The following is a 27,971-nucleotide window of genomic DNA, read 5'->3' on the forward strand; positions in this document are numbered from 1 at the left end:
GACACTGTTCCACGATTGGCCGGATTCACCGCATGACAACGATCACGTGTGTTTCGTGTTTATTCGAACACCTTTAGTTCCTCCAAAGCTCACAAATCAGTTTTTTTATAACAGTAAACACTCTTTTCATGTAGTTGCGATGCTATATTGTGTCATGTTTATCAAATTAAAACTGATTAAAAAAAAGACTCCACTTCATTGATAGTAGCTTATGAAGCAGTACACAAAGTATTGAATGAAAATGTCTCTGAAACATCTGTGTATTATTTGGCAAATATTGCATTTATTTCAATTCAGCTGTGGTAAAGTATCCAAACACCACGTGAGCGGTCACTACGGGAACCAGAAAGTGTCCGACTTCACGTCTCCGTTTGCAGCTCCTATCCGCCTGCACGGATCCAGATCCAACTCCTTCCACCTTACATATACCTAAACCTACCCATCTCCACCCCCTGATCCCTAAAAACCCACCCCTAAACCTACCAATCTCCACCCATTAGATCCAGATCCAACTCCGCCCCCTGGATCTCGTGTACTGCAGTGAGGTGCTACTGCCTGCACGCGGCTACTCTCGCCGATCGGTTACATCCAGCCGCAGCTGATGTCGAACACACCTTTGGACTTTAGTCGTTGAAGAACCCATGTGGAGTTGCCCGCTTTATTTGAATTTACAAACAGCTTAGAGTCCGAGAGTAACCCTCACACACAGCTCTGACTACAACATGCACCGACGGTAAAGACTTACTCAAGTTAAACTGCACGTTGTTGAGTTAAGTTTCAGTGTACAGTAATGAGAATCATTATTATGTGGTATATGACTGTGCATAACGCGAGACGTTTGAATAAGACTGCAAACAAGACAAGCCAGTGCACACTTATATCGAATGCCGATGTCGTGTAAAAGTGCATAGAAAGTTTCACGTATGTCAAGGGCTGTCAGCGCCGAGGGCTAGGGTAGGGACCCAACAAACACATTTGTGTTGTGGCACGTTGCATTTTTTCTATGGCAACGTCACCATGTCTACGCGCTCGCAACACCTGCAAGTGTACACTTTGAATAGTAAAAATGACATGATCGAGGGTTAGCTAATTCAACTTTATGAATTAGGACATGTGTATGACGCTGTGAACTGTAAACAAGATGTATATAGCTAGATTCATAACAGTCTTCATTCATTTCATTGAACAAAATAGCTGCCAGTAACTAACATGCTCGGACCAATCAAGTTTACCCTCAACTGTAGCCAAGATTGGTGGTGCTTATTTAAAATAAAATATAAAATGATGCACATTTGAAAGAGGATATCGTTGATGATTTTTTTTATGGATAATGATGGCGGAAATATTTTGAATTACTTTTTATGGACTTGACATTGCTCAGCATAATTGTTATTAAAATGTTCTCTCTTGATTTCCAGATGCTGTTTCATCTATCTGTCGGTACTGTTGATAGATACAGGTAAGAACAGAGCAAATACTGTACAGAAATGAACTTTCAAACTGCCAAAGTCACGCGATTTCAGTAGAGCCGTTGTGGATTAGAGATACAATTTTAATGGTTAATGAATCATGCGGATTCAGTGAGATCATTGAACAAATATCTGTTTTTTTTGTTGTTGTTGTTGTTTTTTTCTTACCAGATCTCTTATCAGTTTTATACATTTGTGGACGTTTTAATGAGACATTAGTATAATTGATAGGAATAATAGTAGGCTAGTTAATAGTCTCTTATTGGTTTGTTTAGTTGAGCAAGCCATGGAACAAACAAAACAAGCCCTGGAAATTGATAAAAGAACACATATTACACAGAGACTGGATAATTAATCTTATTAGATGATTAGATAATTGCATTTGATAGATTTTACTTAAAGAACTTTTGGAATGGGGTTGTTAAAGGGTTTTTTATGCATGTTTGGCCTGAGTCTCTGCTGCAAATACACCGTTCTGACCAGCAGGGGTCGCCAGAGTGTGGTGTTTTGAACGTACAAAGAATGTACAAAGAGTCACTGATCAATGTAAATTTTTAAGCAACACTTGATTTCAGAGCTTAAATTCAGAAATAATTGTAATATTATTAAATATTTGAGGAAAAAAAAAACAGGTTTTCAATGTGGTTTCAGACTTTTGAACACCACTGTATAATAATAGTGAACGTAAAACTAAAAAAAACTAAAAACTTTTCTAGCTTCTCTGCATCCGGTATTTGAAGGCGTTGAAGGAGGCTCTGTCGTTTTGCCGTGCAGTGACAGAAGAATTGTACTTGAAGAAAAACAACTGACAGTCTACTGGAGACACAACGACACCAGGAATGTATACGATATTATCCATGGAGAAGTTTCTGTTAAGGAACAAGACCCAGCGTACAAGAACAGAGCAGAAGTTTTACCTGAAGAGCTCAAGAACGGCCACATCTCTCTCAAACTCACCGATCTTCAGCTCTCCGATAGAGGAACGTACATCTGTTTCGTTCCAGATGTGGGAGATCATCACAGTACAAAACTGGTGGTCAAAGGTGTGTTGTAATGCCTCCTAATTTAGTACATTTGGAGTTTCTATGTGATTGGAATCTAAACCGAGTTGGTATAGTCAAACATGTTGTACAATACTGTTTTTGCTCTATTCGCAAAATATCTAATAGGTTTCAAAGCGTTTAATTGTACTCCTAATTTTTGCCTCCACAGAACGGCCAGTAACAGAACTAAGAGCAGTTCAAGTAAGAAGCCATGGCACAGAAACAAGCCTGGGAAGAACTCTGCAACTCCTCCTACTTTTATCTGGATTCATTCGGCAATTTATTTGATTCTGCCCGTTCTATTGTGTTGTTTATTTATAGATGATGTGCTTTTTTTTTTACATTTACCCAGGCATTTTTAATAAAACACCATGAATCAATAATTTTTTTGTGTTCATTAATTTGAGGTTCTGTGTATTCATTGAAAGGTGATAATTAGGACTATCGATTATGAAGAAAAGGCAGAGAATGATAGATGGTCAGTGATGCCTCTGGAGTAAAAATTAAGCCACAAAGAATTATGGGTAAGACACATGAAAAGCACACAAGTTTGCGACCAGTACAAATTGTATTGTAAGAAAATAATTAGTTTCATTTCTCCAATAAATGCGAAAAACATCACTGAGGACTGAAAAACAGCGACACTATTAGGCACATACGGTCCACGTGATGCAAAACACCTGACATCATAGACATCCAGCCAGCATTCGTTCCATACTTTTCAATCATGACAACATTCAACAGCAGACGTATCGCTTGACTTTAGTATTAAACATAATGGCTTGGCCACTAACTGTATTTAATCCTACACAAAGCTATTCTGAATAGACATCCACGCAGATCCAAAGTGTCATATCGCTTATCAGAATTAAAAAAAGAGTTCGAGTTATTATGGGAAATTGCATTCGGTTAAGGGATTCTGGTCCAAGAGGAAAGTGGCTAGTGCTGCATCTTTCCCCCTCCAGTCAAAACTTGTCCATTGAGTGTTTGTGCAGAACTTTAGGGAGGATCTACAGCTTAAAAGTCTTTAAGATGAACCAAACATCAAGGCGATATTCCTCATGGTTGAATTTATTTTTCCTGTTCGTTACGGACACAAAAAGGTGCAGGACTGTTTTTTTCTTGATGCTAAAAAGTAAAATAAAAAAAATTAAGCACCAAACATTGACATGTCAACGTCTGTATGCAGCAAAAATCTGAGTCTTTAAAAAAAAAGTCTCTTAAAATCCAATATATTATTAGTATGGAAAAGTGCTAGGTGAGACAATTCTCTTTATCAGTCACTGTGACCATGGCAAAGCAGTCGCTGTCAATGGTGACAACCAATCGAAACGCTCTTTCGAGAGCAGGCAAGCTTTGCAACTCAAACCGTGTCGTTTACGAAAGCAAGGTCCGGGTCGGAGAATCGTCGGGAGGAGGTCGGGAGCTCCGGTGTGCTGGAGGTGTTTGAGGACTCGGTTGAGGACGGGAAGAGGAGATCTGCTCCTGCTGTGATGTAGAGGGACTGGATGCTGTCTTTGCGACGGCCGGGATGCTCGCGCCGCTGGACGAGGGTGAGCGACAGGGATTTTCGGGGAGGGAGGGACCGGACAGCCGGGTGGCACAGGACTCCTGGGGGAAGTTTGACCGTTCCCGGGATGATAGGGAGGCGACGCTGGAGCTGAAGCCTGGGAGAAGACAGTGAAGGAAGAGAGGAGCCGTCAGCCCGTGTGCTGCTTCCCTGGGCCAGGACGACAGACTTAGGAAGGCAAGCTGGTTTGGATAATCTTGGCACTACCATTGGTTGTCCTACAATAAGGAGACAGAACCAATCAACCCCCAAAGCAGGAGAAAACCCAATGCAGAACCCAAGACATGCCACCAACAGTCATTAAAGGAAGACAACATGCAGTGTCTTATTCAGCATACACCCTTTCTAAATGTTAAAATCATTTGTTAAACAAACAAGTATTCATTATTTCAATGAGCTCATTGTTTCTGCATTGAATTATTACATTGTTTAAATTAATACCTTTTTCGCTAACTGCGATTTTGTATATGTACATTTCTGAAATACTTCGTTACGTCTGATAACAGATCACTCAAATGCCTGTAACACACCAAGCCGATGCCGACGAACTAGCGCTGATGAAAGCTGACTGTGTTGTTGTGTCGGGGTAAAAAGCTTCACTTGAACACACCGAGAGAACTACAGCCGACTGTTAGCTAGAATGTGCGTTCTGCGCATGCGTGTAAATGAGACAACTGTCTATTTCTGCAGATATATTCGTCATTCAAAAAGGGAAACCGACGCTGCGGCTGCAGATACACAAACCGTAAACAAAGCAGTGCGTGCTTACCGTTTTGAATATCAATCCTGCTAAACACTTTCTTTATTCCTCTCCTCTCGTGTTAATATTGAAATATTCGCCAAGGAACACTCAGGTAAGATGACGTAATATCAGAACAGCCTTCTATCTGTATCGTTTTGACTTCTTTGCTATTATTCTCGTGCACTGATTCGTTCACTAAGCTAAACAGTCAATCAGAGTTCCCTCTTTCACCGATGGCCCGACAGCGATTGAACATGTCGAATCGGCCGAAAAAAAGCCGCCGATTCAACATTTTCAGCCGAGGGTGCGGACGTACAAAAACTGCCCGATGGCCAACCGTCGGTTTGGTTTGTTCCAGGCTTAAATTGTAATTTGGACTCATGCATTTTCTGTAAAGCTGCTTTGAAATGATGTGTATTGTGAAAAGCGCTATACAAATAAGCGTGAACTGAATTGAAATCCGTCACCGCAAACATGCACATAACACCGAAACACTTGGGTTAGAAGAGATCACAACCTGCTACAGAGTGGACGGCACCGCCACCGACTTTAAATGCGCCAGGAGCATCCCGTCCAGACCTGCGCTACACACAACAGGGACAGGACCCACACATGGGTGACTACTGCAGAGGAGAGAAAAGAAGATCGGTCCGAAACGGAGGGAGTCTGTACCTTAATACTGACCTTCCGTGTCCGAACAAACTGCTCGCTCGTCCAGTAGACTCTCAGAGCTGACTGACGCCTCCGAATCAATGTTCTCCTGGTCAGAACCGGGCTGGTCTAGTTCAGGAAGCCTGCAGGCGAGGTCCTCTCTGGAAGACAAACACCATTCAAGAGTCATGCAATCTGTCTCCAATGATACAAGTGGTCTCGTGAGACTTCTTCAACATACTTTTCTTGCTTGATGGACTTGATTCGTTCCAACAGGCTTCGCTCAGCTTCTGCGTCTGAATCCAGGGGCTCATTCTCAGGTACTACACGAAGGTCGGAAGCTGGCTTCTCCCGAATCTAGAGTCCAAAGATAGCAAATTTAACTCCAGATAATGAGATTAACATTAAAGATTCTTCTCTCATTGCCACAAAAAGGGAAACACAGAAAGGAGGTTCTTCAGTGAAGGGTCTCCCGTTCAGTTAGTCTATGACCCTGTTTACACCTTGTATTAAAATGTGTTTTGGTGGATCGGATCACAAGTAGACGAGGCAGACGTACCCTTTTACACCTGGTGTTTTAAGTCTCATTTATCCACTTTCAACCACTTCTCTCCTGATTTCTTCGAGGGGAGGGTCTATGGGCGGGTAAATGTATGGGCTTTTTCAGATCTTTCGATCTAATGGACAAAATGAGCTTGCAAAATTTACATATGAACGCGAAAGGAAAAAGTTACTGGAAAACATACGGAGAGCAGCAACTTTTGTTTCTGCTTTGAGAGCCGCAACATAACGCCGAATGTGGCTGTTTGAATGCATTTAGCCACATGAGCCTTTACACTGCGAAAGCAGTCTGATCTAATGCGCTTTTTGACTACCTCTGGAAGTGGTGGAAAGTGGACATGCTCAAAATGTTTTCGACCCCGTTTACACCTGTATACACCTGTACACCCGCTTACACCTGTCCACTTGTGATCGAAATGACGAAAATGCTTTACGTTTTTAAGTGTGGCACAACCATCCCTTTCGAAGTGGAAATGAAGAGTGCTAGAGATGTTTCATAAAAGTAAGTCTGGAAGAAGGAAAGGTTCAACCATTTGGATGGATGTTAAGTTGTATTGAGGAACTAAAAACAATTCAAGTCTGGAAGTTTCCATGGCATGAGATTCAAAGGTTTGTAGGAATCAAAAACAAAAGACTAACAGTCAGACTTTACAACTTATTTGTCTTCCTGCTTTATACTATTAATGTTCAAGATATTCTATTAATGTTCAACAAATTGCCTGTTGCTTAATATATAAACAGCAAGCGTATTGCTTAATATTCAGCACAAGTGATTTCGCATAACTTTGAAATTCATGCCATTCACTGCAGTGACCACCCAAAACCAGCACACATCTACACCCACACCCTCTTGAATGTCTACAGGTCTAAAGTGACACTAACACATGCAGTGGGTTTAGTTAGTATTAGTAGGGTATGACTTTTGCACTGCATGCACACTGGATGCATGAACATGCCACACTACTGGGGTTCAGAATACCACAGGGGCATACGTACCGCCACTTCTTTGTAAGGAGTGATAAATCTGAGAGGTAAATGCCAGCACTACAGAGACATTAAAAAAAAAAGAGAAGCAAAAAAAGTGTTGCGACAGTTACTCTCTGTTGGTGCCTTGTGGAAGGTTGCGGACTGTTGGGAAAAGTAGTTGTTCAGGGGGGAAAATATAGGCATTTTTCACAGGCATCTAGAAACAAACCACTTCCAAATAATGCAGAAATGCATTCTGATGAACGGCAGGTATAAGGCAAGGTAAGTCAAGTTTACCGTGTTTTGTCTTTTTAGCTTGAGCTGATTGACAGCCAATGCCTCAGCATATTCCAGATGCTCGATCTCCTCCATTTTTTCGTTGTATCTCCGGATCTGTTCGTGAAGTATCATCTCCACACAACTGAGGATAGTAAAGATTCAGACTTGAGACTTGACTTTAAAACAACAGATTCTTATTAAAGACACACTATAACTTGCAGTGTTCTTACGTGGTGGTTTTGGCAACGTCCTTCATGCTCATGAGCGGGTCGGCGCTGTCCGGACAGCGGAGAATACAGGGGGCAAAAACAATGGCCAGAGAGTTTGGCGTCATCCGATTGCTCTTCTCCTCCTTCGCAACCCTGAAATGAAACCAGAGCATTAACACCCGACTGCTGCACGGTTTTCTACACACAGCGTTTGTTGTGTACAGAATAAACTCATCTGTACCTGACAAGGTGGAAAATGAGTCTCTCTAAGGTGTTGAAGTTTGCTGTTGGAAGCTGTTCCAAAACTTTGTAAATGGCTAGCAATTGCTCTTGCTTCTCAGGCAGCTCTATGAAAGACGACAAAAGCGTTATAGCAAGCCTGAGGGATACCATAAGGGCAAGAGAAAGGTGACATGGGGACCAACCTATGGCACGGAGGAAGTCATTGTAGTGCGTGAAGGTCATGAGAGGTTCGGGCAACTCCCTTAGCCACTGTTTGACCAAGCCAGTGACCGCATGGATGGGGTAATCCTCCAGACAAACATTCTCTGGGCCTTCACAAGTCATTAAACAAAGTTATCAAAGTGGGCAGAGTAAGCTACTAGACCTCATGCCAACAGTCAAAAGTCTGGATATGCGAGACTACAAAGAGGTCGCCTTCCCAATATGCCATTGAGTTCTAGTAATATCCATGATGGCTCACCTGCTTCCAACAGCTGGTGTAGCTCCTTCATGCGATTGGCTGAGCCGGACTTCCTATAAATGCCCTCTGTGTACAGGCCGTTCATTTCCACGTGTTCCATCATTATCTCCAGAACCACTGGTACAGGGGTCTTGTTATTGACCAGGTGGCACACACGCACACCAAAGTGTTGAGATCCAGGCTCATCATCACACTGGACCCAGAGCACACAAAGATCAACAAGATGGTAACATGACTGCTTCTCCAAAATGCTTAGGATTGGATTCTTACCTTCTTGGAGCAGAATGTAGAGCAGTCTATGACTATTTTACTAATGCACTTCTTATGGCAAACCATTTTGCAATCTGAAACAAAAATGGTTCGTCATCAATGTCGTCAGCCCGATTGAAGGTGAATCAATAGGGTACATATTAGAGATACTCACAGCTGCACATGTAGGCCTTCTCCATACCCCAGATGTATGAGGTGCACTGATCACAAGACTGAATGATATTGACTTGGTAGTTTGAAAACACATGGTCCAATGGATTCTCCAACTAATTCCAGACAAAACGTTTACATTTATTCACATTGCAGAGTCAGTCTGAAAGAATGGATGGTTGGCTAGAAATACTTACGCTTTTAGCCTTCTTCCTTCTCATCTTACGACCTTTGGGGGGCTAAGACAGATTTTTTCCCAAGGCAAGTTAAAAAGTTAGCATGTATTTAAGTTATCAACATTAATAACTGTTATTTAAATCAGATAATAAAAGGGGGATGCATGAACTTTCACCTTGGCTGGTTCGGCCTCTTCTTTTTTGATCTCCGCTCTGATGAAGCCGTCCAGAACTGACTGGAAGAGATTGACCACCAGCGGTACCTCACCCTTCTGCTTTTCTCCAGCCAGACTGATCACTTTATTCTGGTAGCAATTCATCAAAGCCTTATACCCGATTTGTGATTTCTGTAGATGCGTGAAGGAAGAAGAAATCAATAACTAGATGTTTAAGTATTCTGAATATAAGTTGTGTTTGCCCATGCAAAGCTTGGATGATGTAGGCAATTTTCAGGGCTTTGCTTTCTAGTTGCTAAGATGCTTTTGTCCACATGGCTGCGCAGTTGTTAGCATAATGTGAGCAGTTGCTTGCAAGTCCAAGTCAAAAGATCTCAAGTCCCTCTATCAATGAAAATATCATTAAGATGAGTTTAAAACTCAATGTTAATGATTTGAGCAAACTTGCAATAAACAATAATAATGATTGACCTAGCAAATCGATTGATAGGATGTAGAGTATGTGGTCTACTGCAGTTTTGGGGTGTGTTGGTTGTATTAGCTCAACTCACAGAGATTGAGTACATCCCCTTGATGTTTTCTCTAAACTGCACAGTTGCTGTAATGAAGATGTGCTCAGTTCCTGAAAGCTGTTTTCCCCGTGAGCGCAGGTCATTCACCTACACCGAAAGAGGGAAAGAACAAGTCTGAGTGGATGCAAAGTCTGTCAGAAGTCTGTTTTTTTTTCTTTTTTACTCTCTTCAATCACTACAATAACCATTCAATCAACAATCAAACATCTTGCAGTCATATCCATTCTTCATACCTGATTGCCCAGAAACTCATCGAGGTTGCGTAGCTCATTCGTGTTGGTGATCACACGGTTTAGCGAGGCGTTCCACTGCTCAGAGGCCCGAGTCGTCGAGTGACTGATCATGATGCTGGGCGTCCGACCTAGTCGTCCCGGATGAGACTTTGAATTGTGTGAGCGTGATGGAGAAGTGGCTATGAAAAAGAACAATAGAATGAATGAAGGAAGAATACATTGATCTAAATTAATCACTGTGTTATCTTTGCAGTATGCACCTTCTCTTTGATCCAAAACAGAAGCCATGCTCGGGTCTCCATCTTCTGGGGTCTGAGCTTCTTTATGTGGACGCTTCTTCAGGATCTTCCTGAAAAACCCTGTTGTCCTATGGAACAAAAAAATGACCATTTCATAAAGTTAGCTGTTATAAGGCTTTGGATATTTATTAATAAACACCCTAGTAAAACATGCTGGTAGGTCCCCTTAGGAAGGGATTTGACACAAAACACTCAAGAAATCACACACCTCTGCACAACGGAATTTTAGGAATCTTCCTCTCTCATAGCAGATGCCTTGCATCCATATAAAGGAGTATGTAACCTATGCCAGGACTCAGACAAATTACTACCACTGATGTGAGAGCCAGTGGCCTTGTTTTCCCATGAGTCCAAATGAATCAGATTTCCTGTGTGACCATGTTCTACTACTGATAAGAGTATACATTTGGGTTGGATGAGTCAATTATCTTTTTTTTTTTTGAGTCGTGCAAATAAAGCAACAGCCTGACACATAGTCTATGCAAATACGTGAAAAAAGGTTTCTAGCTATGCTCAGTTTCACACATTGTGAAATGTGTCAAAATGAAGGTCATAACACAATGCAAGAACACGTTACATTTTCAAGGGATGCTCTAGAGGACGCTAGAATAAACTGTCCTCTTCTACAGTCTGATCTGTTTTGGTGAAGCAACAGTTTGAAAAGAATAAAAGGTAGTTCATACTGGTAGGTAGGACAGTACCTCTCTGGAGTCGATGGCTGGAGAGGCGATACTTCTTGCAGGCTGTGGCTGTCATGAACTTTTGCCTTCAATGTGTTGGCCTTTGTTCTATCAGGACCAACACCAGTGCTGGACTGTGTCTACACCAAAAGTAATGAGCACAGTAAATGTATTAGTTTAATATAGCACAGTCTAGTGTACAGTAACAACCATTTTTGCTGATTAGATAACAATGGCATAATGGGCAGTCTATAAAGTTTCCTTCTTCCTGTATAGATAACACCCTAAAAGGAAGTTAAAGTGTAAATGCATCCCTTTATTTATCCCAAACCTAGTAATTACAAAGTGATTAATTACTTAAAAATAGAACCAAGAATGGAGCTTTGAAAGACAAACAATATGGAAAGATAGAAGAAATAATAAAGTAAATCAAAGTCTACATTTTCTTTAAAGGTTTTAGTCTGTTATCCCATAAGCCCAGTTGCAAAACCCACTGAACTGTCAGAATAAAAACTGCAGTGCAATAATTTTTTTATTTTTTTCAATCAGAGCAAGCTCTACTGTGTTGGCAGTTTGACAATAGGTAATAGCTCATTTAAATCTGACAGTACAGCATTTGAAATGCTGTGTACTAAAAAAACCTCTGCCTATTTGGATAACAGACTAAAGGTCTTCAGGATCATTTATTTTCCCTCAGTGTAGCAAAAGTTCAATATATCTGCAATCCCTCCCATGATTCCAAGCGCTTAATCCACCAGCAACCCACACACCACAGCTCCCTGGACGGCATCTAATATCTGGCTGCAATACAACACCTCAAATGGACTCATAGGGGGCAAAGGAAGAGCCCAGTACTCTGCATCCTCCATTTCAACACTTTTAATGGGCAAACATATACGTGCAAGGGCGAGCCGCGGCCTGCGTCTCAGACGAACTTTTCCCTAAATCAGCCAGAGAAGCATAATCACTTAAATTTAAGTGATTGTTTCATTTATAATCCTAAATTACCAATGCAACCAGAACAGCAGATTTTTCGGTTGCATTTAGAGGCACATTAGCCTCTATGGGAAGCTTGCAGTGAAACTTAATTTCAAGGCACAGAATCAATATATCCCTTCACATTTACCATTGTATTAACCAGCTGAATCAAGTAAACGTTACCTGTGATGAGCCACCTGAACCTATTTTGGATACATCATCTAGTGACATAGAGATCCCGCGATTCCTGGTAAAGTTTGGAAAACCACATGAAAAAATATTGTTAGACTCAGAGGAGATGAAGAAAGGTATAAAGGTAGAACAACATAGGAAGCCATACTGGAGAGATTTGAAGTTCCTCTCCTCCAGACTGCGGGGTCCTGCCATGAGGTTTTCTGGCTGAGTGTTGCTTCTCGATGGTTCCTTTCTCCTGTTGGCCTCTTCTTTGGCAAGAGCAGGTTGAGCAGCGATGGCCAGGTCGCTGTATCCATTTCTTCCAGGTCCAGAAGTAGGGATATCTAAGGGTAAGGTGGAGGGTCGAACAAGTTCGGGTTGGACATCTTTAGCATCCCTTTTGCTCTTGTCCCCTTTCCAAGCCACAAAGGTGTACTGATCCAACTCTTTGCTGTCAGACCGCTCCTTCAACTTGCCTTCTGCTTTTCCTGGACTCTCCAGAGTTTTGCTCTTGAAAGAAGTATCGTCTTTCCAGGCTGAAGCCGCCCGCTCACTTTCTCTCTGGCTGTGCTCTAGACCACGTTGTCTCCTCAACTCCCGTTTTTCCTGACTTCTGGATGCTGGTAGTTTGGAAAGCGGAGGAGCCCTGTTTTGGCTCTGTCCACTCTGGGTTTCAGGAGACATGGGTTTACCTTGTGTACTTTCATCTCTGGGAAGTGCCGGTGATTCTTTCTCAGTTTGCTTCTGTTGCTCCTTGACCTCAAGGGGAGGACCAGCCTCCACTTGAGGGATCTTCTCAGAATGATTTTGCTTTTTTGGTACAGAAACATCATCAACATGGGCCCTGCCCTTACCTTCAATCTCAACATCCACAGGAGCCTTATTGTGCTCCAGCACTAGTGTCTTCTCATCACCAGGCTGCTTGCCTGATGTTGGAACTGTTGGTTGTTGTAGTGGCGTCTTCTCCTCCCGCTCAGCCTCCAAAGCAAACCGAGCTTCCCTTTCCTCTTGCTCTTTCTGTCTTCTAGCTGCTTCCTCTTCCTCTCTGGCTTTCCTGGCAGCCTCTTCTTCCTCTTTGAGTCGCCTGGCTGCCTCCTCAACTTCTTTAGCTCGCCTAGCGGCCTCTTCGGCTTCCTTGGCTCGTCGAGCTGCTTCCTCCTCCTCCTTTCTCCTCTGAGCTTCCTCTTCCTCTCGCTTCCTTTTCTCTTCCTTTAGGAAGTAGTACCTAACCAGATCAAATCCAAAACTTACTGAATCATGTTCAATAATCTAAAAATCTGTATTAAGGTGATTTCATGTTGACTTGTGTGAGGTCTATACCGTTTGCGAGCAGATTGCCCCCTTGCAAGTGCCTGTATCTTTGTGATGGAGACTCGTGTTTTTCGATATTCAGCTCTTTGTTTGAAACCTCGCCATGCTGTCTGGATCAGAACCACGGCTTGGTAGAACTTCTCTTTGCGGAACCTACGCCATGAGCGCTGTAGAAAAGGTCAATCAAATATTAGACGTGACTAGATTGCCAAAGACAACTGCAAGAATACTACCCAAACACAAGTTTTGATATACCTGGATCACGATGGCTGCCTCTCTCATTCGAATAAAGTCCATCCTCTCAATTTTGCCTCTAAACCAGCGCTGCAAGAAAATAATTTTTTGCATGACATCCTTGTGCAGGATGTCCTGAAGCTTTTGCCTTTCAAGCTCTTTGAGATACACCTGTAGAAGTGGAACAATAATCAATACCAGACATAACTGTTAAGAGTCAAGAGACTAGAGACATTGTCACTTCAAATTTTTTAGGGAACCCAGAAAAAAATGTAACCTTGGTTTTTCCAATCTGGCAGGTAGTGTGGTCAAAGCCAAGCTTGTGCAACAGAGATGATATTTCCTCCAGGGACGTAGCGTTCTTTGGTAGCAATACACGAAATTGCTCAGTAAACTCCTGTAATGCAGAAAAGGAGCTTTGCTTATTCAGACAAACTGTGTTACACATTTAGTTTAATTTGTAGGTTTAGGGCTTCTTTCCAATCACTAGGTCAAATCTATGCGTTACCTGAAAGGTGTATTTGGCTCCATAACCCGACCGTCTGATGCGCACTGTTTCCAACATGCCTGTGTACCGCAGTTGCTGCACAATGAGCGCCTCATCAAAACACATTTCCCTCTGAATGTGAAATATAAAATAACAGACAAACAACTTTAGTTATAAGACAGATCTCATATAAAATTATTTCTAAAAGACTAATGTGCATTGATGAACAGTTTAAATTAAGACCAGGAATGTGTATTGTCAAGTTGACTTTAATTAGTGAACAAGGTGAACAAGGATGTGTTATTTGCACCTTCTCAGCATTGGAGCGGAGGCATCGAATGAAGAATGGCTCCGCCTTCCCCAGCGTTTCCAGGAGCTTACTTAGAGATGTCTACAAGATAGAGAGGAAGACCAGAAGAGAACCACACATGATGCCTTCAGCCTATTACATCCATTGGAGAATAATATTCTAAGCATGCTCTGATGCTAGCATTTGAAATGTAAGAGCTAGAGTTTAAAGTTGTTCCAAAACGTGAGATTTCTGTTATTCCTTTCTGTCTACTGCCCAACATAAGCAGCTGGGTTTTTTTTCTGTCACACCAATAACACGTGGCACGTTTATTAGCATCTCGCTAAGCTAACAGCATGTTACACTAAGCATAAAAATACATAGAAAAATATTATTTTAATTAATATTTGTTTGCTATGTAGACTGAACAGTTGTACTGATCATTTTTCAGCATTTTATGACATATGTTTACGCACGAGCACCATTTGGAACAGCTTGGTGCTACCTCCACTAGGTTTTGGAACAGAGCATTTGTTTTTAGGCTGAACCACCAAACTTGGCATGAACAGCCATGCTAATCTAATATAGTTTTTTACTTGAAACTGGGCGCTGATGCTGGGAGGACGTTTCTTCTTGTGTAGATGAAGCAAAGACTTGGTGGTGCGGTCATGGAGGCCAACTATGAACTTCAGCGAACGAGAGTCCAACAGACTCTGCCCAAACACACAAAAACAGAAAGTGAATTTCTCACACACAGAGACTTTCTTTTGCCACATGAGTGCCATGGGAACATGACGGCATGGAAACTCTCATTCCAGACAGAGCCTAAGCGGTAGAGTCTTCAAAACATTTACCCTGCACAGCACATGTAACGGAAAGTCATAAACAATCAAATGGTGATGGAAATGAGAATGTACCAGCTGTGCTGCAAATGCTCACAGGTTAAAGGTTTTGAATGGCCACACACACAAATTGTCTATGCAGGACAAAAGCATTATCAAAGGAGCTCTCTATCTTGTATATAAAGCACAGTTTGCGGAGTAGACTATGTTTTTCTGCTTGCATACCGATGTTTTTGTTACATTGACGTTACTCTAAGTATGGTTGAAGTTATTAAACCAGCAGAAATCACTTGCAAGCACCTTGAATGTCAAACAAACACCTAAACTCTGTTATTTTAAATCTGCACAGTTTGATCAATTCAGAAAGCGAGAGGTATACCTTGGGAATGAGTTGCTTGGTCTTGGTGTTCTTGCTTTTCCTGTAAGGAGGAAGAGGAAGGTTGATGGTTTGTTGAGATAAGAAGTGAATGGATACAACGTGTTAGTAGAGTGAGTCATGCATTTGCTTGTGAGACATGAGTAACACACTTGAGAAGCTCTGATGGAACATTTGACGAAGAAGAATGTGTAAGATATGTTTACGCAGTGGTGTGGAATATGCCGGGTCTACATTTGAGCCCAATCAGTTGTCTAACATCCCCATTGAAATGAAAGGATTCACAGTGTTCTTGGATGTTAAATCTGGCATGTAGACAGAGAGGAAGATGCAAGATTTGTTGCAATGGTGTGGGTCCACATTCCAGCACTTGAGTTTGTCAACCATCTCCATTGAAATCCATGGATTCGCGGTGTTCTCTAAGGTTAAATCTAGCATGTAGATGGCATAGCAGCAAAGATGGTTTCAACAGAGATAGGAGTGTCATGGGAGGAGGGAATGTTGTCTCTTGATACACCTAATCTACAGGAAAGGTATTCCTACTTCAGGGTGAACGACAGCTAGGATGTAAAAGGTTTAGAATTCAAGTGGAGTCGACGTCTGTGGTCTTCGTAAGCAGTGATTCTGCAGCTTTCCACACCTCATAAAACATAACAGACTTAATGGGTGGGTCTCGAGAACCAATAAGCTCATGCAGAATGTTAGCATGTGGATACTATTCCGAGCTAGCGTTAATGAAGATCACACTGTTTTCAGCTCATAAACTCTGCATTCCTCTTACATACACCGCTAGAGAGCTATCTAAAAAATAATTGAAATACTTAGTTAGATGGATATTAATAGAGCAGGGTTAAAGGGTGGTTTGAGTTACGCAGTAAATCACAAGGTTAGCTGACAAGTAATGCTGCAGATTTGGGAAAGTTTGGGAGCAGGGGCTGTTTTGCGAAGATTTCTCACAACTAAGCTTAGCAGAGAGCCAAAAGCATTGGCTTCAATGCCAAGGCATGAAGGGTCGGCAAGGTGGACCCATCCATTCCATGCCAGAGAGGAGTCAGTGGTCAAACTCACTGGAGGACGTGACGCGGGAACCGTAGGCGACCCCAGGACTGAAGCAGCTTACGTGGATCTTCCCCATCCAACTGCAAGTCCTTAATGGAGTTGATGATTTGGGCATGCATGTCCCTGATTCAGCCCAGTGGAAAGGTGGGAGAGTGAGGGGAGGAGACAGAGGGAGTAGGTAAGATTGGCGGGGAAGGGTAAGTACAGGAACCCAACACCAATGTTGTTAACAGACTTCAGGGAAAGCAAATGCCCTCCACCACACACAAAAAAAGTGGACATGATAATGTGGACATGAACAAACGCAGGCAAGTGTGTTAAATTTGAAATTAAAAGACCCTTAATTTGGTGAACTATCCCTTTAAGCTTCAGTGGTGAATCCATGCTGTTGTTACTCTGGTTTTGACCTGACGGGGTGTTAAATGGGGGTCGGCACCCCATTCAGCGAAGGCCTGGATTCATGCACTGGTTCACTTACCACACGGATCAGAACAGGAGGTCAAACAGGTAGGATTGGCACTGGGGGCTGGGGTCGCACTTCTAATAGCTCTTCCACAATCCAGGATGTGAACCCACTTCTTTAAAGGACATTTTATTGTTTCCTTCCCACTTGGGAGCACTTAGAGGTAATAAACCTCACAAGGTCCCAACAGGGATTTATGAGAGTATGCTGTGGATTGTGGATTGCTTTGAACAAACCAGGTTAAATACAAACTCTAGCTTGGCCTTTGCTCACATAAAGAAAGAACAGCTTGCATAATTAGTTTCTGCATTCTGCGAATGTGGTATTTGAGTTTGCTCACAATACCGGAAACCCAGCCTTCCCAAGTCACCAAACTCTCCGTCTGACCTCAATGTTCTGCTTAAGTCCACTTACTTCTTACTCTCATAACTAGAAAAGATGTCCTCAAAAGCCTCTAGAGGACGCTCCTCTGAATGATCAAAGGAGAAATCAAGCATAGGAGCATGGCTGTAGAAAATAAACACCACACACACACACAGTCACTCGAGGGCCGACACCACCAGCAGGTGCCGATCTATGACCAGCTTTATTGCCCATACGGGTTAAACTTTAGTGAAACTGATCACAGGTCAGTAACTGAGGGGAAACCCTTGAAAAACACCAGAGGAAAAGAAGAGGGACATTGCAGGGTTATACTTGATAATTCTCTTAAAAATATCTGTTAAGAACATGTTATATTTCACCCAAAAATAAAAAGAAAGAAAAAGTAAGGGACTGCATTTTGCATAAATTATACAGACGTGATCACCATTATTGTGATCATGACATTTTAATGAAAAGTAAGCACATCCCACCCAACTTTCATTGGTGTAAAGTGGGTAAAATAATGTTAAATTGTCTGTAATTTATGGTGATTAGCATGAAATAATTGATAGTGGTATTTAAATATATAAAATGTTCTACTTAAAATAGTGTTGATTGTGTTCTTTAATATTATTTCTTCATGCAAAATATAATTTCCTATTTTTGTTCTTCTGATTTTGAGATGAAATATGACCTGGACGTGTTTTTGTGACATTCACGCAATATATACTGTGTTATATTGTGCAGTTGCATTAACACTCATGACCGAAAAATAGGACGAAGTGTATGAGATTACTGTGAGAATCGGCCTGCAATGTGCCTTTGTGGAGAGACTGTGGTCACATGATCACCTGCCACACAAAGGCTACGAAAGGACAGGATGAGATCAAGTTCCTCACAATACTTCCCCTCTCTTTCTCTCTCTCTTTCTCTCTCTCACTCTTTTAGTCACACCAGCCTGAGTCCAAAGCTTACCGATACATCCTCTCAATGGGCACGTTGGATCTCTGCAGCTCTCCTAGCGGAACTCTGGAGTTTGGTCTGACCACACCTGTACACATTCACACACACACACACACACAGACAGACACAAACAGAGTTGACGGCGTTATTTCAACATGCAACGAGACACCCCACCCAAAATGTCTTACAAACAACTTACTCACTTATTTTTATTATCCCTTCCTAGTTTAATCTTTCCGAAATCCTTCTAAATATGACTGTTTGCGTCACCAGGCAGCTTTCTCACGTGCAGGTTTTAAATAACCTTCTTAGACCCTGAGAATCCAAAGTTTTGGGCTAATCTGAAACTAATCCATAATGCTTTGTGAGTTACCCGCAGTTTTGGCTGCCCAGCGGCGACCGGCCTCGTTGAAGGCGGCTAATGCGCGGACGCTGGCACGGAGGATCCCCCATCGGAACATGGCCACCGGATCCATCCCGATCAGCTGCCGGACATAAGCTCGGTCACTGCTCCGCAAGAGAGCCACGATATCCGGACGCATGTGATCCGTGTTCTTCTCACGGAAATCCTGTCACATCCAATGTACATGATGAACGTTAGCAGAGTCAATCAACGAAACAGGTGTCTTTTGCAATGCATTAATATTAATTGGTTAAAATATGAATAGATTAAAAGATAATAAAAAAACAATTTAATTTTTATTAGCATTTATACATTTTTTAATGAATCATTTTACTAGGTGTCATTTTGATAACACATTTTGTAAACATCAACAATTTTATTTTGGTGCCAGAAAAATTAAATATCAATTAAACTATTAAATATTAATATGAATAAATATTAATATGAATAAATACAATACTTTTTTTCTATTATAACTTTAACAGTTAATAATTGTACTGTGTGTCATTAAATATTTTTATTATTTGACCTGACCAAAAAATAATAATATAATATATAACATACATACACAAAATACAGCTTTAAATTTTTGTTTGTTTTACTGTGTCATTAAAGACATTTAAAAAATAAACATCAACAAAATTAAAAAATAATAATATTAATATTAATATATAATTGTTAAAGTCATAATAATAAGTATTTTATTGTATTTATTCATATTAATATTTAACATTAATTATTTTTTTTATACAGGTAGAATAATTTATATTTAATATATTTATTATTTTTTAAATAATGAAAAAAATATTGTTTATGTTAATACTTAGTATATTAATATTTATTAGTATATAGTAAAATTAAATTACTATATTTTACTATATTTAAATATAGTAAAATCATAACTTGTTAAACCTGTAAGCAATTTGTATTGTGTATGTTAATATTTAGTATATTAATTTACCAAAATAATGAAAATATATATTTTTTTATGTTTTCAAAATGCCTTTAATGACACAGTAAAATTATTAATTATTAAATCATTTTGTACATTTGATTTTCATTTTAAATTCATTTCATGCACGTCTTATACTCAGTTGCCGTTACCTTAATCTGGTATTTGACCTTCCCAGCAAAATGGAGGATGACGAAAGCAGGCTCCATCACTGGAGTCGCCACAAAGTACTGATTCTGTTGGTGCTGCTGTTTGAACTTGGCCAGCAAGGTTTTATCAGTGGCGTGAGGAAAGCTACAAAGAAAGTGTGTTAAAAATACACTTTGGCAATGCTGAGCAATGAACCAGAGAGAGATGAACGCTCTTACTTGCTCTCCTCGTCCAGTAAATAGAGGAGTCCAGTGGGCTTCTTGCTGATGAGGTGAATACATCCCACATTATCGGTGTAGTCGATGTTGTGCCAGGTGATGCCCTCGGACTGATACTCCTCCTGCCAGGGGAGCAAACACACTTCACACTCAAGTCGCCACTGGAAAAAGAGGTTGCGAAACCCGCACTAACCTGTTCAAGTTTAAAGATGTGCTGGTTGAAGTAATACTGAAGCTGCTCGTTGGCGTAGTTGATGCAGAATTGTTCAAAGCTGTTGGTCTCGAAGTCTTCGAAGCCGAAGATATCAAGCACACCGATAGACAAACACTGAAATATAACGCAGAAACAACATGAGACCTTGAGCATCCTTGAATTCAACACTGGCTACGTTTACATGCAACCAAATAATCCGTTAGTAATGGGATTGGCGGCTCAATCGGACTGAAAAGTCTTCATGTAAACGCCTTAATCGATCAGATTGAGCTCGATCCGAATGACATTTGGATCCGATAGAAAGGGGCAGTTTATTCCTTTTCTAATCCGATCCAGAGAACATGTAAACACTTGATCGGATTGAAAACCAAACCAAACCAAACATCAACCCGATCACGTGTTTAGCGTTCATGTAAACACTACATTCGGATTCATCAATCGGAATGAATTCAGTCCGACTGAAACAGAAGGTGTGCATGTAAACGTAGCCACTGACTGCGGCGGTTCCCATCTCACCGAAACAGACTCCTCCATGTCTTTCTTATTGAGCAGCGCGTGATTGATCCGCAGGACGATCCAGTCGAACAGGGCGCTGTACAGGGACTTGGCCATGGAGTCCCGCGCCGTGATCGCCTGAGGGGACGACACTCGTTTAGCTAGTGAACATCTGGTAGATGTATGAGGGCGTTTGTTTCTGGCGTACCTCGCTGTGGCTGTAGGGCAGAATCAGCTTGTCGTTTACAGTCACTGTTTTCCTCTTGGTAAGAGCCTCCACCAACAGCTCCTCCTTCACCTGCAGCGAAACACACGAGAACGCTTGAGGAACGACACACTTCAGAGAATGCTTGAGGAACAACACACTTCAGAGAGCATGAAACACACGAGAACGCTTGAGGAACGACACACTTCAGAGAGCATGAAACACACGAGAACGCTTGAGGAACGACACACTTCAGAGAGCATGAAACACACGAGAACGCTTGAGGAACGACACGCTTCAGGGAGCATGAAACACACGTGTGACCAGCTAACCACAGGAATTAAGGAAAAAATATTTCATAATAATAATTATAATAGAAAGAAAATATTTATTATACATTATGTATAAAATAATAATAGAAAATATTATAAAATAATACAAACAAATATTATTTTTTAATTTTATTTAAATAAAAAATAAACAAAAAAAGGAATATATTAGTATATATTACTATAGCAATAATGATATTGTAATGTAAAAAAATAAATTATTATTATTCCACTAATAATATAAAATAATTCTTATTCTTATTCAAACTGTTTTAGTTAATTTTATTTATTTTATTATTTGAAATATACTAATTTAAATAAATTAAGAAATATATGAATACTGTAATCATACTATTGTACTGTATAATAATAAAAAACATTATTTATAAAATTATGTATAAAATAAATATTTTAATAAAAATAGAAAATATTTATAAAATATTTACAATATTATTATAATTTAAAATTTTATTGTTTACATTACAATAAATAAAGGAATGTGTAAGTATATATTACTACTGTAATAATATTATTCGTACAATAATACTATTGTACAAAAATTATGTAATATAATTATTATTATTATTATTATTATATAAAATAATAATAATAAAAATAATTCATATTTGTTGTTAATATTTAATTTATTTTATTATTTGAATTATAAAAATGAAAATCGATTAAGAAAGATTAATATCACAATAATATTATTGTACTGTAAAATAAAATATATATATACATTTAATTATTTTACTTTACAGAGCAACAATAAAAATAAAAATTAATATTTATGGCAATATAGAACTTTTATTTGGTGTAAAACCGCGAGGAGACCTTAAATCGTCCCTTTCGTTGACAACAAATTTCTAAACAATTCTCATGACAAATTTGGGAAGGAATCCAAGCATTAAATACATGTATATTAAATGCATTTGAAAACACAGCAAAAAAAAAGTGTGTCCCTGGATTTAAGCAATTCACTTTGGTCATACTTGCAGTCAAAAAAAAAAAGTTTTCTTGTAAAGAAAGAAAGAAAGAAAGAAAGAAAGAAAGAAAGAAAGATTGCACCCCTGATGTAAAGCCCACTCGCCTTGAGCAGGTCTGAGAGTGTGGAGAGCACCTCCGGAGGCCCGACGTCGAGCCCTTCCTCTCTGCCCGACGACTTCTGACTGTACGTCACGTTACCCAGGTACAAGATGGCCGACAGCACCGAGAATATCCTACAAGGAACACAACAACCAAACAGATCTCAGATACGAGTCTACAAAGACATTCTGGTTGCTGTTTTACTACTGTTTTTTGCTTAATTTCTGTGTATTTTTATTACGATTGTTGAACAGCACTTTGGTCTTTTTAAATGTGCTCAAGAACCAACTTAAACTTGAACTTGTAAGGTTTGACAGGAGACTCACTGTCTTTTGGTGGCGGGCAGGAATCCCACCATCTCCATGGCCTGCTGCAGTCGCTCGAAGTCGTGCCGAAGGTCGTCCGCATCTTCTATCGCGAAGTTTTGCTGCAGGCGAAGAGCAAAAGACCGTTGCAGTTCTAGGCTAAGTGGATGTTGCGGTCCTGAAGGACTGTAAATGAGCTTCACCTGTTTGAGGTAGAAGTATTCTTCAGGCTGCAGGAGTCTGAACTCTCGCCGCTCGTCCTCCGACGCGCCCACCAGCAGATAGTAAAACACGTGGTAGTTCCTGCGCCAAGAGGAAACGCCAATAAACAAGTGTCAATCCGGGGCCTGTACCATGAAGGTAGCTGAACAAACTCAGGGTTGCAGGATTAGTTTCGAGTTGACAAAACCAAACCAATCCAACCAGGCTTTCTTGGTACCATGATGCTGATCATCAACTTTCTCTGTCAACTCAGGCTTTGATCCTGAGTTTAGATGTGACATCAGTAGCGAACAGCCAATCACAGGCTGAGAAAGAGTGAAACTGCAATTCATTTCTCGCGAGATTCACTTTTTATTACGAGATTGAAAAATATAAAGAATTTAAACAAATTTACACAGCAAGAAGAAAACAGCTGTCTATGAAAGAGGACAACTAAAAGAAAAGGTCTCGCTACTGTATGTCAGTGCAAGTGAAGTTAGTTTATACAGTTGATAAAGATATTGAGAGAATTGAACATTTAAGCTCACATGTAGTCATTTTATAGCTTTATCTATTGATTCTAAAGCATATTTATATTACCTTTATATATTTATTCATTTAAACTGTACGTAATAATAATTGAACTAAAATTTTACATGTGTGATCGATTAAGGGTACAATAATTACATAAATAATATCTAAATCATACAAAATTATTAAAGCATTACTAAAAGTCTTTAATTTTTTTTAAAAACTTTACAAATCATTTGCTATGTAGTGATCTTTAATTTGGAGTGGAAACAGTTGGAGTGACTTTATCCTATCAGACATGTGACACTTTGCTCACAGCTGATTGGTCCAAGTTCGGTTTGCAACCTCTCACCTGGAGCATCACCTGACCCGGACCAGGTTAGCCGCGGAGCGTAAGTTACTATGGCGATGAACACTGCTAAAAGCCAAACCACTTTCATGGTGCCTAAAACCCAGGGTTGGCGCAAACATATCGGGCTAGCCACCTAAACCGGCTTCATGGTATCGGCCCCAATCCGGTGTAGTGACAAATTGGGTCCGTATTAGTTCGCTTATATACTAGCATAGCATATAAGCGAATATCCTGATAGCTTAGTTTATACACACACTTACCTTACATATATTCTCAATTATCTTTAATGTAGCAATGTGTTAATTTCAGAGTTAAATGTCCAAATATTTCAATTATGAATAAAACAAATTAATGATATTTAATTATTCACTTAATAGGCTATTATTATTATTAATATTTATTAATTAACAGTTAATAAATTGTTCAATTGGTTTTATTATGCACTAGTGTGTTTTCGTATGCATTATATAGTAAGCTATGCGTATTGTAAATGAATATAATTCGTATATATTTAGGATAATCATTAACTGACAGTTTGGGGAGACGTGATTTCGAGGGAGGATCTGATTTGTCGTGACACCGGCACTTTGAAAAGCTAGTTAGCCACAAACTGCTAACCATAGGCAGCTAACGAGACTGAAGCTACTGAAGGAGCTGAGAACTTGTTCATGAACCGTTCTAATGAATCTGTAGCAAATCACACTGCTACGTGCTAATCTTAGCTTGTTACTCAAAAAGCTGCTTTACTGTACAATATTTTGGAAACAGCTGCCCTATATTAAATTTGAAGAAGGTGATATCTGGTTTTTGGACCAATACCATTTATACGGACCAATTTGGATGAATCAATTCATAAATAATGCTACTATTTAATTTAAATTAGTGCTGTCAAACTGATTACATAGCATCTAACAAAAGTAAAAAAAAAAAAAAAAAAAAGTGTGTGTGTATACATATATACACACAGATTATATATTTACAAACTTTTATGTTAGATGCGATTAATTGATTGGACAAATAATAAATCCCCCCCACCCTCCATCCCCCAAAAAATAAATATTTATATTTTAAATTTGAAGGATGTGATGTTTTAACTAATTTACCTTAACCATTTGAATAATCAATCAATTCATTCATAAACTATAGTAGTATTTATGTTGATTTAAATAAAAATACTCATTGAGGGTTTTTTTTTATTACCTCAATTTATTTATAAATAAATAATGTATTTATATATATAAAATTTGAAGAAGTTGACATCTTGTTTTTTGGACAGAATCAATTATTATAACATGGTAATATTAAATTATCATGAATATATTTATTCACATACATTAAATTTGAAGGAGGTGATATCTTGTTTTTGGACCAATTCATTTACATTATAAAATCAAATGAAACAATTATTTCATAAAAGACAGTCATATTTAATTACACAGATTTTTATTCAAAACCTGTATTTTTTTATTACATATATTTAATTTATTTATTTATTACATTTGAAAGAGGTAATATCTTGTTTTTGGATCAAACTCATTTACTTGAACCATTTAAATTAAAATATTTATTATAATACAGTTTGTACCCCAAAATATAAAATATTTATGTAATTGAATTGATATATTAAATGTATTTATACATTTTACAATTTGAAGGTGACATCTTGTTTTTGGACCAATTTTTTCACCTAAACCATTCGAGTGAATCAGTTCACTAAGGGAAATCCCAAATGCCACAAGCAAGTTAGCTTGTTACTCAGAAAGATATTTTACAATATTTTGGAAACATCGGAGCTTGAAAAATGTTGCCACGTTTGTAGCGTCACTATTTTTAGCCCTGACAGCGCAGGGTCTGTTTTTCAAGTTCTGCAACCTGATTATCTTTCACAACATCCACAGCGATCTGATAATAATGCGGTTAGCGCTGCAGAAATGAGTGCGTGAGCGATGGATCGACAGATACACAGACTCATCTGTGGGAACCATCTGTCTCGAACCAAGCCTGGTTTTATGTCGTTAACTCGAAACGTCCTGAAAGCTTTTACCTCTCGTTCTTCTCTCTGGAGACCAAGCGGGATTTCTCCAGCAGATATTTTTCAACCACAGCCCTGAAAGACAACGAGAAACATTACAAACGTCAGATGCCAGCGGCTCTTTGTCATAAATCTGGGCTTCGAAAGCGCACAGATGTCAATCAAAGCAGCAGATGGCCTAAAGAAAACTCTCAATGGAGTGCAACAGTGAACACCCACTTTATCCCATTCATTTCCCTCAAAAAGATATTCAATAAAACGTTCAAAGACTTGAACCAAACCAACCAGATCTGGGATGAATCCCAATACTACAAACTTTGATTTGAAAACAAAAGACTGTGTACTAGTGTGTAGTGTCCACTTAATGACCGTCATCCGATGAAGTAGTCCACAGTACACTGGGCCAGAGAACAATAGGGCCACTGAAAGCATCCGTATGGCTTTATTGACGTCTCTCAGCCTTTCTTTAGAGGAGCACTAGTAAAGTACCACCATTAGGGGCTTTCACACTGGATAGTTATAGGAACTAGTTGGCAGGGGTGTGTAACTCGCTGCTTTACCACCATAGTACGATGCATCATTCATTGCAGAAATCAACTAGCTAGTCACGACTGTTTCCAGAAACCATACGTGACCCTGGACCACAAAATCAGTCACAAGGGTCAATTTTCTGAAATCTGAAATTTATACATAATCTGAAAGCTGAATAAATAAGCTTTCCATTGATGTATGGTTTGTTAGGATAGGACAATATTTGGCCGAGATACAACTATTGAAAATCTGGAATCTGAGGGCACAAAAAAAATCGAAATATTGAGAAAATGGCCTTTAAAGTTGTGCATTTATGTTGGTGATTGTGTTGCATTCACTCACAAAAATACATTTTTTATATATTTATGGTAGGAAATTTACTAAATATCTTCATGGAACATGATCTTTACTTAATATCCTAATAATTTTTGGCATAAAAGAAAAATCTATAATTTTGACCCATAATGTACTGTTGGCTATTGCCACAAATATACCCGTGCGACTCGTGACTGGTTTTGTGGTCCAGGGTCACATATTGTCGTAAACTGGTCGTTCAACCACGTTGGTTAATGATGATGTATGAACCCGTTTGAGATTGAATTAACGCTAGATGTTTTGCTATAAATTACGGAAATGGCATCTGAGGACTATTTCAAATTTTTCTCAGTTATTTTGGTCTATTTCCAGATTCAATCATAGACTCGTTCTTACATAGTAGAGCTCGTTCACACACGCGCACTCTTCAAAAACAGTGCTGTAAATCTCTTAAATCTATCTCTAAAAGACATAAATGACATTTGTATGCGTTATGAATAAAATATATAGATTGCACTGAATGTCAGCTTGCTTATTTTGCTCAAGATAAGGATTTATTAAGTCCACATGTTATAAAAAACAAGAAACTCTGCTTCTAACCACAGGTCGAGATTAGTCGTTCCAAACGATGGTTTCCGGAAACACCGACTCGTTGAACTGCTGATAACGACAGAACTTGCGACCATAGTTGGCCAATGATGCTTTCAGGAAACACACCCCTGTTTAAAAATGAGGTCTGCCGGAGTCTCGCATACTTTAGGCCAATCACTTACACACTTACATCTCTGTTAACATATAATGTAAACAGTTGAGAAATAAAACACGTGTAACAATATATAGGATCCGTGCATACACTCTTAAAGTGACAGCAGCCTAATATTCATGCAGCTGCCTATGTTTTTATTACAATTATTTTGTATTTATATAATACATTTATTATTTAATTTACATATTTATATTAAAATAATTTATTTATACATTATATTTTATTAATATTAATTAATTGATTCATTTAATTATTTCTTTATTACCTAGACTTATTGTGCTATTTTTATTTATTTTATTTACACTGCATAAGGGCTAAACTCACCTGGAGGTAAATATTAAACTGGTCATGTGGATGGAAATGTATATAATTATATTTTATATTTTTTTTTTATTAAATGTTTGTATTTATTATTATATTTAGTTGTTTTTCTTGCATTTACTATTAATTTTTATATATTATGATTATTCATTATTTATATGTAACATTTATTAATGTATTTACTATTAATGTCATGAACTAGTCTGCAAATCGGTTCAATATAAAACCCGCCATTAAACGTATAAAAAGAAAACTAGTTCTTCGAATTGGGAGTCAG

General features: G+C 39.2%; 2 protein-coding genes across 21 annotated transcripts in view; one reads left to right on the top strand and one right to left on the bottom strand.

Moving 5' to 3' along the window:
• The first annotated feature begins 532 nt into the window (after window positions 1-532).
• On the top strand, window positions 533-3,078 carry LOC311084461 (programmed cell death 1 ligand 1-like). The gene is made up of 4 exons (XM_084116504.1): window positions 533-733; window positions 1,419-1,459; window positions 2,186-2,512; window positions 2,682-3,078. Exons 1-4 carry the CDS (start codon window positions 723-725, stop codon window positions 2,798-2,800), a joined length of 498 nt encoding a protein of 165 aa, XP_083972630.1. The 5' UTR covers window positions 533-722; the 3' UTR covers window positions 2,801-3,078.
• Window positions 3,062-27,971, bottom strand: part of LOC311084458 (myosin IXB) — a 49,331-nt gene continuing 24,421 nt past the window's right edge. The window contains exons 4-42 of one of the 20 annotated variants that reach the window (XM_084116493.1): window positions 25,774-25,836; window positions 22,849-22,948; window positions 22,667-22,767; window positions 22,345-22,474; window positions 20,929-21,018; window positions 20,742-20,858; window positions 20,205-20,339; window positions 20,012-20,133; window positions 19,796-19,937; window positions 18,662-18,857; window positions 18,301-18,376; window positions 17,377-17,469; window positions 16,509-16,622; window positions 15,444-15,483; window positions 14,819-14,935; window positions 14,244-14,324; window positions 13,955-14,065; window positions 13,724-13,843; window positions 13,468-13,617; window positions 13,222-13,379; window positions 12,068-13,126; window positions 11,911-11,974; window positions 10,771-10,889; window positions 10,031-10,137; window positions 9,771-9,949; window positions 9,517-9,624; window positions 8,966-9,136; window positions 8,811-8,852; window positions 8,618-8,729; window positions 8,464-8,537; window positions 8,194-8,386; window positions 7,916-8,044; window positions 7,732-7,837; window positions 7,512-7,643; window positions 7,300-7,423; window positions 7,033-7,080; window positions 5,717-5,832; window positions 5,509-5,636; window positions 3,065-4,300 (exon numbers count right to left, since the gene is read on the bottom strand). In XM_084116493.1, the coding sequence (XP_083972619.1) occupies window positions 3,876-4,300; window positions 5,509-5,636; window positions 5,717-5,832; window positions 7,033-7,080; window positions 7,300-7,423; window positions 7,512-7,643; window positions 7,732-7,837; window positions 7,916-8,044; window positions 8,194-8,386; window positions 8,464-8,537; window positions 8,618-8,729; window positions 8,811-8,852; window positions 8,966-9,136; window positions 9,517-9,624; window positions 9,771-9,949; window positions 10,031-10,137; window positions 10,771-10,889; window positions 11,911-11,974; window positions 12,068-13,126; window positions 13,222-13,379; window positions 13,468-13,617; window positions 13,724-13,843; window positions 13,955-14,065; window positions 14,244-14,324; window positions 14,819-14,935; window positions 15,444-15,483; window positions 16,509-16,622; window positions 17,377-17,469; window positions 18,301-18,376; window positions 18,662-18,857; window positions 19,796-19,937; window positions 20,012-20,133; window positions 20,205-20,339; window positions 20,742-20,858; window positions 20,929-21,018; window positions 22,345-22,474; window positions 22,667-22,767; window positions 22,849-22,948; window positions 25,774-25,836 (5,692 nt within the window). In that variant the 3' untranslated portion in view covers window positions 3,065-3,875. Of the gene's footprint in view, window positions 4,301-5,341; window positions 5,404-5,496; window positions 5,637-5,716; window positions 5,833-7,032; window positions 7,081-7,299; window positions 7,424-7,511; window positions 7,644-7,731; window positions 7,838-7,915; window positions 8,045-8,193; window positions 8,387-8,463; window positions 8,538-8,617; window positions 8,730-8,810; window positions 8,853-8,965; window positions 9,137-9,516; window positions 9,625-9,770; window positions 9,950-10,030; window positions 10,138-10,770; window positions 10,890-11,910; window positions 11,975-12,067; window positions 13,127-13,221; window positions 13,380-13,467; window positions 13,618-13,723; window positions 13,844-13,954; window positions 14,066-14,243; window positions 14,325-14,818; window positions 14,936-15,443; window positions 15,484-16,508; window positions 16,623-17,376; window positions 17,470-18,300; window positions 18,377-18,661; window positions 18,858-19,795; window positions 19,938-20,011; window positions 20,134-20,204; window positions 20,340-20,741; window positions 20,859-20,928; window positions 21,019-22,344; window positions 22,475-22,666; window positions 22,949-25,773; window positions 25,837-27,971 lie in introns of all 20 variants that reach the window. The other 19 variants (XR_014606537.1, XR_014606538.1, XM_084116494.1 and 16 more) reach the window with 19 other exon arrangements.

This window comes from Abramis brama, assembly GCF_963993115.1.
Source record: "Abramis brama genome assembly, chromosome: 6".
Lineage (NCBI taxonomy): Eukaryota > Metazoa > Chordata > Actinopteri > Cypriniformes > Leuciscidae > Abramis > Abramis brama.